Source organism: Rissa tridactyla, chromosome Z (genome assembly GCF_028500815.1).
Source record: "Rissa tridactyla isolate bRisTri1 chromosome Z, bRisTri1.patW.cur.20221130, whole genome shotgun sequence".
NCBI lineage: Eukaryota > Metazoa > Chordata > Aves > Charadriiformes > Laridae > Rissa > Rissa tridactyla.
In genome coordinates this window covers 77,464,756-77,479,024 of record NC_071497.1, presented here as the reverse complement: position 1 = coordinate 77,479,024, position 14,269 = coordinate 77,464,756, and the positions used below count along the sequence as shown (strand labels likewise).

Here is a 14,269-nt window from a genome sequence, read left to right as displayed (position 1 = left end):
GGAAGCCAGAGATAGAATTTTGCTAGCGAGATGCTCCCATTCAGCCACAATCTCTCTGCACTTGTCTGTCCCACCTGCTCACTGGGGTCCTTCTTGCCCAGATATATCATTAGTCCTTTTGCATAAAAAAAACCCAACATAAAAATGATGGCTTCACATTTACTTTTGCGGTCAAGTCCTGGATGACACCAATGTCACATCTCCTGGCTCTGCCCATGAGACCAGGAGTCACTTCAAGAGCAGGGAGCTGCTTCATTTAGTGGCCAAGCCATCAAATTAAACAGCACAGTGTTGGCATCCGTGCAAGGGCACAGGCTCTGTCAGAGCCTTGTGAAGCTGCAGTGCCCAGCCCCGGGCTGACGGCTCCCAGCTTTCCCCTTCTCAGAGCGGGGATCTGGCTTCAAACCAGACCGGCGTCTTCCCAGGCGGATGCGGATATGGCGAGGGATATCCTACAGCCAAACAAAAGGGAAGGCTGGGATAAGCTTTTGCCCTGACGAGGTTGCTCCTGGCTGGCTGTAGCACTGCACTCAAGAAAAATACCACAGATTGGGTTTCTTTGGGATTGGTCTTTTCCCCATGGGAAGGTGTCAAGTTGCGCTAAATGCCAGGCATTTTTAATTTAAAAAAGTACAGATGTTAAACTCTCCTCTGCATGACTGGGGTTGAAAATACAAATGGTCTCCACCACATTCATCGAGCGAGCATGTCTCTCCCACAGGAGGAGGAGGAGGAGAGGGAAGAGCTCGAGGTGGAGGTGTCTCCCCGTTGGATGGAGAGCATCACAGTGAATATCCTGGTGAAAAGGTCGCTGAGCTCTTCTATCACGGATCATGCTATTTCTCTGGCCCTGGGAGCTGGTCCATCTCCCATGTTTCTCCTCCTGGCCCTTCCATCCATTTAACACAAGGGAAACTGAGGCACAGAGAGGCTGTGATCTGCCCAAAGCCATGAAATCTGTCTGTGAGATCCTGAATCCCACATTTCTCCCAAGACACTGGATTGCAGTTGCTTTTTAACACCCAGAAAACCTGGCCCTGCATGTGCCAGGAAGGTGTCCTCCTCCTGCCAGGCAGAGGGCTGTCAGGGATCTTTGCTGCAGTTTTAGGGTGGGAAGGACCATATAGGCTCAGGCTACAGGTCTATCCTCAGATCTGAATCCAGCCTAGACCCACAGAGGATACCGAGGGAAAACTAAGAAAACAGTAAGTGTGTTCCCTACTCTTCTCCTACCATTTTCAGCTCAGGAGTTCCCAATCCCAGTAGGTTAGCAGGTCTTCTCCCTGTGTGTGATGAGCAGATCAGGTTTTGCCCTGGGCAAGCCCCTGCCACCTCCATGGCATCCATTCCCATTGCTTCCCTCCTTGCTGCAGGTATTTAACCTTGCCAGGACCTTCCCTTTTATTCTGAGTCTCCTCTGTTCCTGTTGGGGCCTTTTAAACTCTGTGCAAAGTCTTTAGGAAATTCATGCGTTTTCTTCTCCAGGTGGGATTCCAGCTTTTTGAAGGGCATCTTCTTGCTTCAAATAATGTCTCCCACCTGCTGTTAAGCCACTTTCACTTTCTTGCCCTAAGGAAAGGAAGGAAAAGCGTCTGACTTTTCTTCTAGAGGGGTTGTTCTGGTGCTCCTCTTCCAATGTGATGTCCTGAAGCGTCTCAGGTCAGCTGTCCCCTGTGTCTGGTGCCATCACCTCGGGCTGGCATCAAGGTTGATGAGGGATGCCACATCACAGAACCTGGCTGCTTTCCTTGCTGCCCACCGCCCTGCCATGGGGCACTCGACAAGAGGTCTGTTCCATCTGGAGATCTGCTCCATCCATGCGTCTCCAGAAATGCAACTTAACACCACATCCAAAGGCAAATCCTTTTTTTCTGGCTTTGGTGTTCCCTTAATGAGACACAGGATATTCAGGATGCCACTGAACCCATCACTAGCACCGGATTGAGGAGAACCTAACCCAGAAATGGATGCCATTTTTAATCCCTAGAGAAAAGCGGTCAGTCTAAAAGTGATGTGTCAGCACAGGTCAAAATGAATCAGTTGAACATCAGCCACTGAGATTTTTAGCATTTCAGGACACCACTTTGGCCTTATTGCTTATATATGCAAGGAGATATTTGCATGTAAAATTGCTCCATAGCCTTAAAGCCTGTTCTTCCATGACGTGGCCTCATGTGTAGGGATGCTTTCTTCAAAATAATTTCCACAGCTTTTCCCGGGCTCGCCCTAGGATCAAGCTACTTTCCAGCTGTGGTCTCTCCCACGCAGTGCAGGATTGTCCTATAATTGCTGGTTCTTGGTCACATAATTTCCATGTCCGGTTAGTCCTTGCAGACCTGAGTCCTGTGGAGCAGCCTAGTTCTTGTCTCCATCTGTCAATTTGATGGCTGCATTGCTTTTCCCTCTTCATTTTGCAGCTCATGGTGAATTTAATCAGAGTGAAGTGATAAGCAAGTGAAACTTCATCTCCTGACTGGGACGTGACATTACCCACCACATCTTCAAACACAGGTATCACTCCCCAGCCACCCCAATGCAGCCCTGTCTGGTGTGGGACTGGTGCTGCTTTCTGGCACACAGCAGCTGGGAGAGCAAGCAGAGACGAATATTTCACTAACCTAAAACCCAAGGGATGCTCAGGAACAGCACAGCCGTCCATTAGGCTTTCACCCCAGCCTTGAAGCCAGCAAATTCTTTACTGAGCTTAAAATCTGAGCTCATTCTTGTACTCTCAGTATCATCCCAGGACAGGGATGGCAAAACTCCCACCGGGTCCCTGGGGTGAGGAGGGCTGGGTCGCTGGGGGGGCTCTTCGGTTGTTGTTCTCCAGGATGAAGCTGTCCTTTCTCCCTGGGTGACCTCCTTTGAACAGAGGTACAAATGATCATTAGCTTTCTTTTCAGCTGTCTGGCCTTTTGCAGATTTTTCCGTCTTTCTGCCTGGTTCAAAGTGATTGTGAAAGGATCGGCTTCAGCCATGTTGGGCAATTTCTGAAAAACTCAGGGATATCTCTCTTGCTGAGATTTCATGGTAAAACCCCTGTCACATCCCTCTGGATACTGGCTGGCAGTAATCACAATTTGTTCCTCCATCTACATCCACTTCGAAGATGGGCTTTCATTGCCCTGGTCGAAGTTGGATAAGTGCTGAGGCAAGCTGAGGGGTCTGGCCATCATGGGGTTGTCTCTGCAGTGAAACCTTTGATCACAGAGAAGCACTTGGCATCAAATGTATAGGAAAATAACCACAGTAAAGATTCTGTACCTCCAGGAAGGGATGCAGAAGGGAAAAGAGACTTTTACATACCCACGGCTGGGAAATGGAGCTGGTTTGGGATAAAGCAGCATCTCCAGAGGTGTCTGAGTTAGATGTGGCCCTTGCAGCCCTGCTCCCCTGTGAGCAGCCAGCTAAGACTGTGGGGAGCCCAGAGCAGATGCCCTCAGCCTGCCTGAGAGCTTCATCTCACACTGGGGGTGCATCAGCGCTTCAAGAAGTCCCACAGGGGCAGGTATGAGATAATTGCCCAGGAACTCTCATCCTGGCAGGCAGTTGGCTTAACTGATGCAGAGCCTGAAGCATCCCTCAAGGACCTACCTGGAGCATTTGATGCTCATAGTAGGTCTCTGGCTCATTTTCACAAGAAAATAGCAATTAAGAGCGGTTCCCCTCCAAGGTGAAAGCCTTTGAGCATTGAGCCTTTTTATCTTGCTGCTGTCGCAGGCAGCTCTCAAGGGCTCCCTCTCCAAGCAGAGCCTTCAACTGAGCCTGGGTCTAAGTGGGATAAAGCCCAGTTCAGGACCAGCTTCCTTCCGGGCTTATTGCTTCAACTGGCCCAAGCCCAGCTCACTGATTTCATCCAGAGCAGCCTGAGATGAGAGCACCCTCTTTTCCCACAATTTTTCCTATATTTCCACTGTCCTCCAGTGCTCACATGATTGCAGCGGCAGCACACGACGACCTTTTTTTCCCCTTGCCTGTGCTTTGCTTATCACTCTCTGCTCAGTTTGCCTTTTCATCAGGGGGAGGCACCTCAACAATTCCCTGGAGGTCCTCACAAGCACTGATCCTGATGCAACAGGGTCAGACAGGCTCGGTGTTGCCAAGGGGGTTATCTGATGACTGGTCACTCTGCAGCCGGGTTTCAGCCTGGGCCACTGGCTCAGCAGGTGGAGCTCCATCCCAAGGCTGCGAGCAGAGCGGCGCTGCAGAGTGCAGTGGGATGCTGTGGCCACTACTTGCAGCTTGGAGCAGCACATGGACACTGTGCAGGCTCAGGAGTCAGAGAAAGCCCTGAAATGAGGAAAAAGTTGATCTTGCAGTTTTTTTCTCCTGGCTTGGAAAGAAGGAGTTTGTTCATATAAGAGGGTGGGAGTGGGACTTTCCATTGCCTGCTCCTATAGCAATTAGGACTGAAACACCTGTACAGTAAACTCTGCTTTATTCCCAGCGGTGAAGGACTGTGATCCTCTTGATAAGCAAAAAGGTCAGGCAATATTTCTGCTCTAGACCTGAGCTGGATTTGCGTGGCTCCAGGGGGCTTATAGCACTGTCAGGCTTACATGGGTTTACCGTCTTCACAGCAGCACTTTGTACAAGCACAAGCCAGCAGAGACTGTGCAGCCTCCTTCACACTGAGGTGAGCTAAAACCCCTCTGGGCATCAGGAGCCGTGGGGAGCTGTGCAGAGAACCCCAGATCAGCATGGTTGCCAGAAATAAGACTACTCAGAGCAGTCTGGTGGGCATTGAGCTGGTGCAGGTCTCTCCGTACTGCTGGTGCATCCCTGCAGGATACAGCCACAAGACTCCCGGCAGGTCGGACTCTGTTGCTGGTACGGGGTTAATATGAACCAAACTGCTATTTCAGCTCAAGGACCTGGGCGAGATCCCCAAGAGCCAACGGTCGAGGTGGTGAGGCCAGCCATAGCTGTTGTCCTCGCTGGAGCTATCAGGAATTGCTCAAAGCCCAGAGCTAGGGTGAGAGGGGCACGCAGTGCTCTGACTAATATCCTCCCTGCTTCAGGGCACAAGCGAGCTTTGATTTTTTTTCCCAGCTCTCAGTAGGAGCAGGATCAGGCATTGGTCCATGGGAAAGACTCTATCCACGTCCAGGGACGTCGATGCCCCTACCTGCACTACACGGACTGCAGAGTGTCCTTGACAATGTCACTTCACCCTCTGCATCCATCCCCCAGCCACTTCCCCCTTATGTTAAGCCTTGTTGGCTTTGTAGCTAATCTGTGTCAGCTCATGCAATGACCTTGGCTCTCCCTTGCTCCCCCTCTTTGGCTGCAGCGATAGCAGATATCTCTTTTCTCACGTCATCTATGCACACAGAAAAAATGGTGAGCAAACCTCCCCTGGGCCCCTTTTAGCAATAAATCCCCCATACGATGCCTGTGTGTGCCAGGCTGCTGTGGGAAATGAGGGCTGATGGGAATTGCTTTCTTCTTTGGGTGTGTTTTCTGTTAAAAAGCTGCCATTTGAAACAGATTAAAAGAGCTCAGTAAATGATTAATCAGTTCTTGCAGAGTTTGACAGGGCAACAGTTTGTTTATGACCATAGCTTATAGCTACCTATGGCGCTTTCTTCTAGAACATGTCATATACCTTCCCTATGAGCACCTGATAATGACTCCTAACTGTTTGGTAATCTGTTATAAAAGGAATCTTAATATAGAAAACTATCCCTTTATTTAAAGACAGAATTGTTTGCTGATGAGTTGTTTGATGAGTGATCTTCCCCCTGCACCAGCAGGCAGGTAAATGTGTTGGAAAGGCAAAAGTCTGAGGATTCAGATGTCACACAGCTGGGGCCTGGCCTGACGTGGACAAACTTGTGCCTCATGTGCCAAGAGATCAGGGGGGTTTCTGGGGATAGATTTTGGAGAAGGCTCTAAGGGTATGTGGACAAAGGAGTTTAGGGGCTTAGCTGCCCTTCGAGCTGGCTGACCCTTGCTTAGCTCCCATTTAAGAGGGTCTAAAGTCCCGGCTCATTTTCTACATGTCATGGTGCTGGGTATGTCAATGTTTAATCTGTGCACGCTAAGGGCTGCTGAGATCCTTGTGGGGAGGACTCGCGACTCCTTTCAGAGGAAGACCTGGGGGATTGATGGGGCTGGACCTGTACCAGATTAGCACCTGATAAACCATCCCAAATACAGTCCAAGTGTGCCTGCATCCCTGGGTCATCTGGTTTTCAGGGCACTCTGGGAAGATTTGGCCCATCCTTGCTTGGAAGCGGTTGCACTTTGCCGGGGTTAATTAAGTATTCCCCGGAGCTGAGAGGTTTTGCAAGGACCAGTTAAATATTCACAGGGAAGGGATGCTGTGATGCCATAATGCCATGGACAGAGCAAGGAAAAGGCTGGATCCAGGCTCTGGGTGACTGATATGTGCCCCTTGGCAGCACTCCTCATCCCCCCTGGGCAGCTCTCAGGCTGCTGGCTTGGCTAGCAGATGTTTAATGCTTTCATGAGACATAAGCATTGAAGGACAGGAGTTTGCAGCTTCAGATACTCCCTTAACCCCGGTGATATATATCTCAGGAATCCCAATTTCACCCCGCTCTGCCTCCAGATGTGCCAGCACCTGCTCTTCCCAGCCGATTACCCACATCTCCCAGGCAGTACCTCTCCTCCGTGAGGGGCAGGGCTGGAATACCAACACAGCATCTCACCGCATCACAGGGGGGAGGAAAACCCAAAAGGCCCTGGGGAGAGGAGAGCTTGGCCCAGGACCTCTGATCCCCTGCCTTTCTGCCCCTGATCTTCTGCCCCTGGGTAAACCAGGGGATCTAAAGCGATTGTCTGGGAGAGAAATCACTGCATTAAAAAGTGGAAAACCGCACACATCCTTTATTCCTGTAGGGGTTTTGGAGTCCTGATGTCCCTAAGTTTTGGGTTTTTTTTAATATGTTGTTATTTAACATTTTAAAAAAAACAAACAGAAATCCTGAAAAACTTGTTTCCCTCTTCCCTCTCCCTTTCCCTTCCTTGTTTTTTCACTCTGGAAAATGGTGGGGCTCATCTTAAAGAAAAGCCCTGTCTCCAAGCTGGGTGGGAGGGCAAAAGGAGGAAGGAAGAGGAGGACGAAAGTTCCGAGGGCAGCAACCAAGGACCGACCCAGCACATAAAAACATCTTCAAAGCAAAAGGGCTTGTTTTGCAAAAACACCAGGGTTTCGCTGGAAACCACCCGAGCTGGAGCCGCAAAGCCGTGTCAGGAGCCGGGCCAGCACCAGGGAGCCTGCCAGGTCTGAGCACTTTGGGGCTGGCAGAGTGCCCTGAGTGCGCCTGTAACCCAACCTGCTCCCCAAAACTGTCCCTGTCCTGGAACCACCACCTCTTCGGGGTAGCAGCGACCTTCCTTCTCTCACCCCCTACCCCAGACAGGGCTCACTTGGGAAGGCTTTTATCTGCTCTGGCTCTTTTTTGCAGCAAAGCCTCGCTCACCCTGAGAGCGCGTTACAAAAACCAACCAAGTGGCTCCTGCGGGTGCTTGGGAGGTTGCTGCGATCGATCCCAAATGCAGTGACCTCTGGTATTTTTAATGGCTCCCTGGGCAGCTTATCTTCTTTGTATACTTAGATACTGATGTCATGGTGGTGCGGGTAAATATGCCCAGTAAGTATTGCCGGGCATGGCTCGGAGGAGCAAGCTGGCTCTTTTCCCTCCTCTCCATACAGGCTGCTCCTGAGAATTTTCCTCCTGTCAGATAACACAGACCCCAGGATGGGACCAGGGAAGCTGGGAGCCAGGTTGCACAGAGTGTGTTGCCTGGAGCCACCTGCCTCAGTTTCCCCCTCCTGTCATTTATGTTGGCGGGGGATGCTCTTTCAGATGCTGTGAGCTGCCCTGCACTGGCTGCCTTGGTGGCACTTGATGGAGCTAGGACATGTGTCGTTTGCTCGTGCATTTCTCAGCAAAACAAGGTTTTAATGTAGTCCTGATCTTGCAACAACTTCAGTTTGACACCCCCACCCCCAAACTCTGTGCCTAAATATCTTCCACCCTCTCTGCACTGTAGCATCTTGCCTGGCATAAGCCTGGGAGTTACAGAAAGTGAATTAGGATAAAAAATGGAGAAGATGCAGGGAAACATCCTCTTTTTCCCCTGCCCGGGCAAGAGGGGCTGTCCCACTGTGACGTCTCCAGGACAGGCAGCTGAAGGGCTCTGCCCAGCCTCCCTGGAGCAGTGCAGCACCGGCTACAAAGCCTGTGTGTCCCCTTGTCCCCATGCAGCTCAGGGAAGGAGCAAAGTGCAGGGAGATAAAACATCGCTCGCCGGCTGCATCCCTGGTGGGTGGTGGGGAATGGCAGGCAGAGGCTGGGCACTTCAGTGCAGCATTTCTCTGCCTGCATTTGATGCAGAGAAGTTGTGGACAGGTGCTAAAATCCATCAGGGTGAGTAATTCATGTGAAGACAGATCAGATTGTGATATCCATCTTGTATGCTCAGGTACCAGCTCCTATCCCTGGTCCCATTCTCCTGCAGGCTCTGGCCTGACTTTCATCCCCTTGCCCTTGCTCTGTGGGACGCAGTGAGGCTGCAGCCAAGAGAAGGTCACGGGAATCCTGGCACAGCCCCATTCCGAAAAAGCTCAGCCCAGCTGCCAGTGAACAGGCTGCCACTGCACAGGGCACAGCAAACCAGAGCTGCAGAGCCAGCACTGCACACGGGAGGAGAGGGCCCGCCGACCACAGTTATCAAGATTTAATTGGCTTTTTTGTGTATTTATAACCCTCTCCTTCATGAAATAACACTGCAGGTGTGAGGGCCCAGGCTTCGGAAAGGAGACTCTGGTCCCCTTCATACAGCGTCTTGGATTTTACGCAACCAGTTGAAAAAAATTCGGCAGCAAATTTTCTAACTAAGGAGACATGGACAGTCTGATTACCCACCGAGCGGGAAAACACGGAAACGCTCAAAAGGGGGATGCCAAAGAAACGCCTTTGCCCCAAAACATCAAGCCAGTGGAGAAGAAGCCCTCCAAGGAGCTGAAGCCTATGCTCGAGGCCATCTTGCTGGGCCTTATCCTGTTCATTGCCGTGGTGGTGGCCTGGTGCTACTACACGGCGTCCATGCGGAAGGTGGAGCAGCTCAAGACGGAGCTGATGGACCTGCGGGCGGATGGCTTCGTCATCAGGAACCAGCACGGGGAGGTGGTCTTCCGGCTGGCCTTCCGCTCAGGCAGCCTGGACCTGGAGTCATGCTCCAAGGAGGGCGAGATTTTGAGCTGCACGCGGTCGGGCAGGGGGCCGCTCAACTTCTTCATCCAGACAGTCAAGCCTAAGGACACAGTGATGTGCTACCGCGTGCGCTGGGAGGAGCTGGCAGCTGGCCCGGCGGTGGAGCACACCATGTTCTGGGAGGACGCCCACTGGTACGGGGGCTCAGAGACGAGCACCCAGCACTGGCCCATCCGCCTGGCTGGCTACCAGGAGCCCGTGCCCTATGTGACAAGCGATGTCTACTCCTTCCGCGACAGCTTTGGTGGCATCCTCGAACGCTACTGGCTCTCCTCCAAGGCGGCAGCCATCAAGATCAACGACTCCGTGCCCTTCCACCTGGGCTTCAACGCCACCGAGCGCGCCCTCTTCTTCCAGGCCCGCTACAAGGACTCACCCTACAAGCCCCCGCCGGGGCAGCAGCCCTTCCCCGAGCTCAGCTACCGTGTCTGCGTGGGCTCCGACATCACCTCCATCCACAAGTACATGGTGAGCAGGTACTTCAACAAACCCTCCAAGATCCCTGCCGAGAATGCTTTCCGATACCCGATCTGGTCCACCTGGGCCCTCTACAAAAAAGATATCAACCAGGATAAAGTTCTGCATTTTGCAAAAAACATTAAGAAGTACCGTTTCAACTGCAGCCACATTGAAATTGATGACATGTACACGCAAGCCTATGGGGACTTTGACTTTGACCCTGTCAAGTTCCCCAATGTAACAGAGATGTTTGCAAAACTGAGGGAAGATGGGTTCAAGGTCACCCTGTGGATTCATCCCTTTGTACACATAGATTCCTCTAATTTTGAGATGGGGATCGAGCGTCAGCTGTTCATCAAGAAGACATCGGGACGACTGCCAGCAATGGTGAAGTGGTGGAATGGCATTGGGGCCATCCTGGACTTCACCAACCCAGCAGCCCAGGACTGGTTCCAGAGCCAGCTGCGCCAGCTCCGACACAAGTATGGCATCTCGTCCTTCAAGTTCGATGCGGGTGAGACCAGCTACCTGCCCAAGCAGTTCAGCACCTTCCGTCCACTCTCAGACCCCAGCATCTGGTCACGGCGCTACACAGAGATGGCCATCCCCTTCTATGAGCTGGCTGAAGTGCGGGTGGGCTACCAATCGCAGAACATCTCCTGCTTCTTCCGTATCATTGACCGTGACTCCGTCTGGGGCTACGAGCTTGGCCTCAAGTCCCTCATCCCCACGGTCCTCACCATCAGCATGCTGGGGTACCCTTTTGTACTGCCAGATATGATTGGAGGAAACTTCCTCCCCAACAAGACAGACGGTGCGGTGGAGATCCCCGACCGGGAGCTGTACATCCGGTGGCTGGAGCTGTCGGCGTTCATGCCCTCCATGCAGTTCTCCATCCCTCCCTGGCTCTACGACAAGGAGGTGGTGGAGATTGCACAGAAGTTCACGGAGCTTCATGAGTCACTGGTGGCCCCGCTGCTGCTGGAGCTGGCTGGGGAAGTCACTGACACGGGTGACCCCATCATCCGTCCCATCTGGTGGATCTCGCCCCGCGACGAGGCCGCTCACAGGATCGACTCCCAGTTCCTCATTGGGGACACCCTCATGGTGGCCCCTGTCCTGGAGATGGGCAAACAGGAGCGTGACGTTTACCTGCCGGCAGGCAAGTGGCGCAGCTACAAGGGGGAGTTGTTTGAGAAGACCCCGGTGCTGCTCACGGACTATCCCGTTGACCTGGACGAAGTCGCCTATTTCCTCTGGGTTTCCTAACAGGTTCCTCCATCAGCTACACAATGGTCTCAGGGATTAATGAACGAATAACTTGAATGACCTGGGAATTCTAATGGTTTTTACAGCAGAACTACTTCAGTATGGCGTTTGAAGAAAACAGTGTGACCTCTCTTCTGTGTGGCAAGTGCTGTAGAATAACTTACTTAATAAAATATATTGGATGGCTGTCTTTATTATTGCAGTATGACAAATAGAATGTATAGAAACACAGTCTCTGCTCATAATCTTTTCCCAGCAAGAAATGCCATGCATGCTTCTGATTTATAAAGGAAATTACATGGACTCCTTTGTTAGCCAGTTTCACAGCTGATCCCTTGAGATATTTATACTTTCATTTACTTAGTGAGGGAGGCAGTTGCAGTGGAGTACTTTTTTTTTACAAAAAGTATTCTGTGATTATCCTGAAGAGGAAAGCATACAATTTTCAGCCTGCACATCAGATGGATACTGATGCAGGAGTAAGGGGAGTTTGCATTTCTACAGCCTCAGCTAGCTGAGCAAGGAGAAAGAAGCTACAGCACTTGCTGGTGCTGTGGCAACCATTTCCCCCCTTTTATTGGAAGAAATTATGGAGAACCATGCCTGTGGTGTGGATACAGCCAAGCCTGTAAACATGTGGTGAAATCTCATGGCAGGCAAGATTAAAACATGCATGGTCATGCATGGGTTTGGACCTAATAGGATCCATGTGTGTTTTGGGACCACGTTTAGAGCCAAAGGGTGTGATCCTTCAGGTCCCAGGAGGGGACTTGGCCATCATCCTCCTGAGAAATCTCAGACAATTAACACCCCAGCCCAAGTGCCCTCCTGCCTCAGTTTTCACACGGAAAATGTTCTCCCATGCCACCAGTTGTGTTGATGGAGATCCTTGTCCATGAGCCACCATCCTTCAGCCCAGCAAGGTGATTTCTCCTGGGTGAAGGTGTCTCAGCAGCACCTGCAGGCTTAGGGTAAGCAGGCTTGCTGTGAAATGCTCTCTACTCTTGGTCGAATATTCCCTGTTTTAAAGCAAAGAGAAGTCTAAAGGAGACAAGACAGCAGTTTAGGAGAGTCCTGGGGTCTCTGGGCTGCAAAGCTCCTTCCCAAAGTGAGAGACCAATTCCTTTGCTGAGTCCAGCATGCTGCTAGTAGGCACCTGGGAGGTAAAGCTGTGCATGGCCCCAAAGCATAAGACAGCTCCTTTCTTTAGGGTTTTGCCCCAGAGCTGGTCCATGTAAAAAGTAAACAGGGGCTGGAGAACACTGCACTCACTCCAGAGCTGGTTTGGTGCCCAGGTGAAACAGCCCCAAAACCAGCTCAGACCCCCGTCATCCACCAGTGATGCTACAAGAACCCTGTATGGTCACAGTGGCACAAGAGCAGTGCCAAGTGTGATGAGACGGAATACCTGAGCCAGGGGAGGTTTGGATAAGATATTAGCAAAAATTTCTACACTGACAGGGTTATCAAGCATTGGAACAGGCTGCCCAGGGAAGTGGTAGAATCCTCATCCCTGGATGTATTTAAAAGACAGGTAGACTTGGTGCTCAGCGACATGGTTTAGTGATGGTTTTTGTCAGTGTCAGGTTGATGGTTGGACTCGACGATCTGAAAGGTCCCTTCCAGCCTAGACAATTCTATGATTCAATGATTTTCTAGATGCCCCTGAAAGCAGCTCGAGCTGCAGTAATGTTATCTCTGCTGTGGCAAGCGGGAGGGAAAAACCTGCTTTAATCCAGGGATGTGAAAGGGAAAGCAATGCTCAGTCTAGCAGCGGTGTTCAGAGTTAACAGACCATCTTTAGGTACTTACCAGGGCTTTCTCATACTCCAGGAGGGTGGTTTCCACCGATGTATCAAGCGTTTCTGAATTCTTTCTCTCTCAGTGTCTGCTTTGAAGCCCTGATGGTCCCCGACAGCTGGGCTCAGGGCAACTGAAGGGTCCCAGGAGGACCCAGCAAAATTCCTCTGGTGGCTGTTGCAGCAAGAAAAAATCTTTCTGAAAAGCTGATGCCCATGGTGCTGGAGAGAGGTGGGAGAGCCGGGCTCCAGCCCCCTCACACCGCATCTCTACCCCCATAATCAGTGTGCTCTGTATGCACACGCATGGCTCTGCCGCCTGCCTCCATCACAGCTGGGGGGGAAAAAAGGCATCACTGAGATTTTTGCAAACTCTGGGGATGAGCCGCCCGGTCCCTTTCGGCTGCAAAAATCTTTCCCCCAAATCCCCGTCCCTTTCTGGTCTTTCCCCCACTACCTTTCCCTGCTATCCAGCCGAGTTGCGGGCAGCCACAGGGGACCGGTGCTGGAGGCATTCTGCGAAATGGTGGCACAGTGGCCACCATCCGCATCCTCCTGCCACACTGGGGCTGTGTGCTACCAGTGGGACCTCTTGTTTGCCTTTCTAAGCTTCAGTCTGGGTTGGTTTTTTGCACTCCCAGGAGCTACTGGTGACATGAGACTCTCCCACAGCCCATCGTTCACCCCAGGCTGCCGGGTTTTTTTGATGGGGGGAGATTTTTGCCCTTAATCTTTGATGATGGCTGAGTTAAAAACCACCCAGCCCTACTGGCAAAAAATAATAGTAAAATAAATAAAAACCCCCGCTTTTCTCTACTTGGCCCCTGGGATTTTGCATCAGCCCGGAGCATCTTTATGGCTCTCGTGGCGTGAGGGATCTGCAGGCTGGCAGCTCCCGCCTGGCTCGGGATGAGCTGTGATTGAGGAGGTTGGTTTTTCCTTGAGGCTGCCAGTCTGGCCATGTGCCCGAAGGGACTCCGCGGCTGTCAGCTTGTCCTTTCACCATGGTCCTCCCCAGCCTTGGGCTTTGCCTGCCTGTTGTGTTTTTCTTACTTTTATTAAAGGTGTGATTTCAGGCAGGGATGGAGACGCTCCCATCCAGATTCTTATGGGTCAGCAGCCATCGATCTGCTGTCACCCATAGGCACTGCCTTGAAAGGGCCACAAAGATGATCAGAGGGCTGGAGCACCTCTGCTATGAGGACAGACTGAGAGAGTTGGGGTTGTTCAGTCTGGAGAAAAGAAGGCTCCAAGGAGACCTTATAACCCCTTCCAGTACCTAAAGGGGGCCTACAGGAGAGATGGGGAGGGACTCTATATCAGGGAGTGGAGTGATAGGACATGGGGTAACGGCCTCAAACTGAAGGAGGGGAAATTTAGATTGGAAATCAGGAAGAAATTCTTTACTGTGAGGGTGGTGAGGCACTGGAACAGGTTGCCCAGGGAAGTTGTCAATCCTTGGAGGTGTTCAAGGCCAGGCTGGATGAGGCTTTG

At 51.6% G+C, this 14,269-nt stretch overlaps 1 protein-coding gene across 1 annotated transcript; it reads left to right on the top strand.

The window, feature by feature from the left end:
* Nucleotides 1-8,622: 8,622 nt before the first annotated feature.
* Nucleotides 8,623-11,171, top strand: LOC128902581 (myogenesis-regulating glycosidase-like). Its single transcript, XM_054185847.1, has one exon. The coding sequence runs from the start codon at nucleotides 8,880-8,882 to the stop codon at nucleotides 10,974-10,976; it is 2,097 nt and encodes a 698-aa protein (XP_054041822.1). The 5' UTR covers nucleotides 8,623-8,879; the 3' UTR covers nucleotides 10,977-11,171.
* Nucleotides 11,172-14,269: the final 3,098 nt, after the last annotated feature.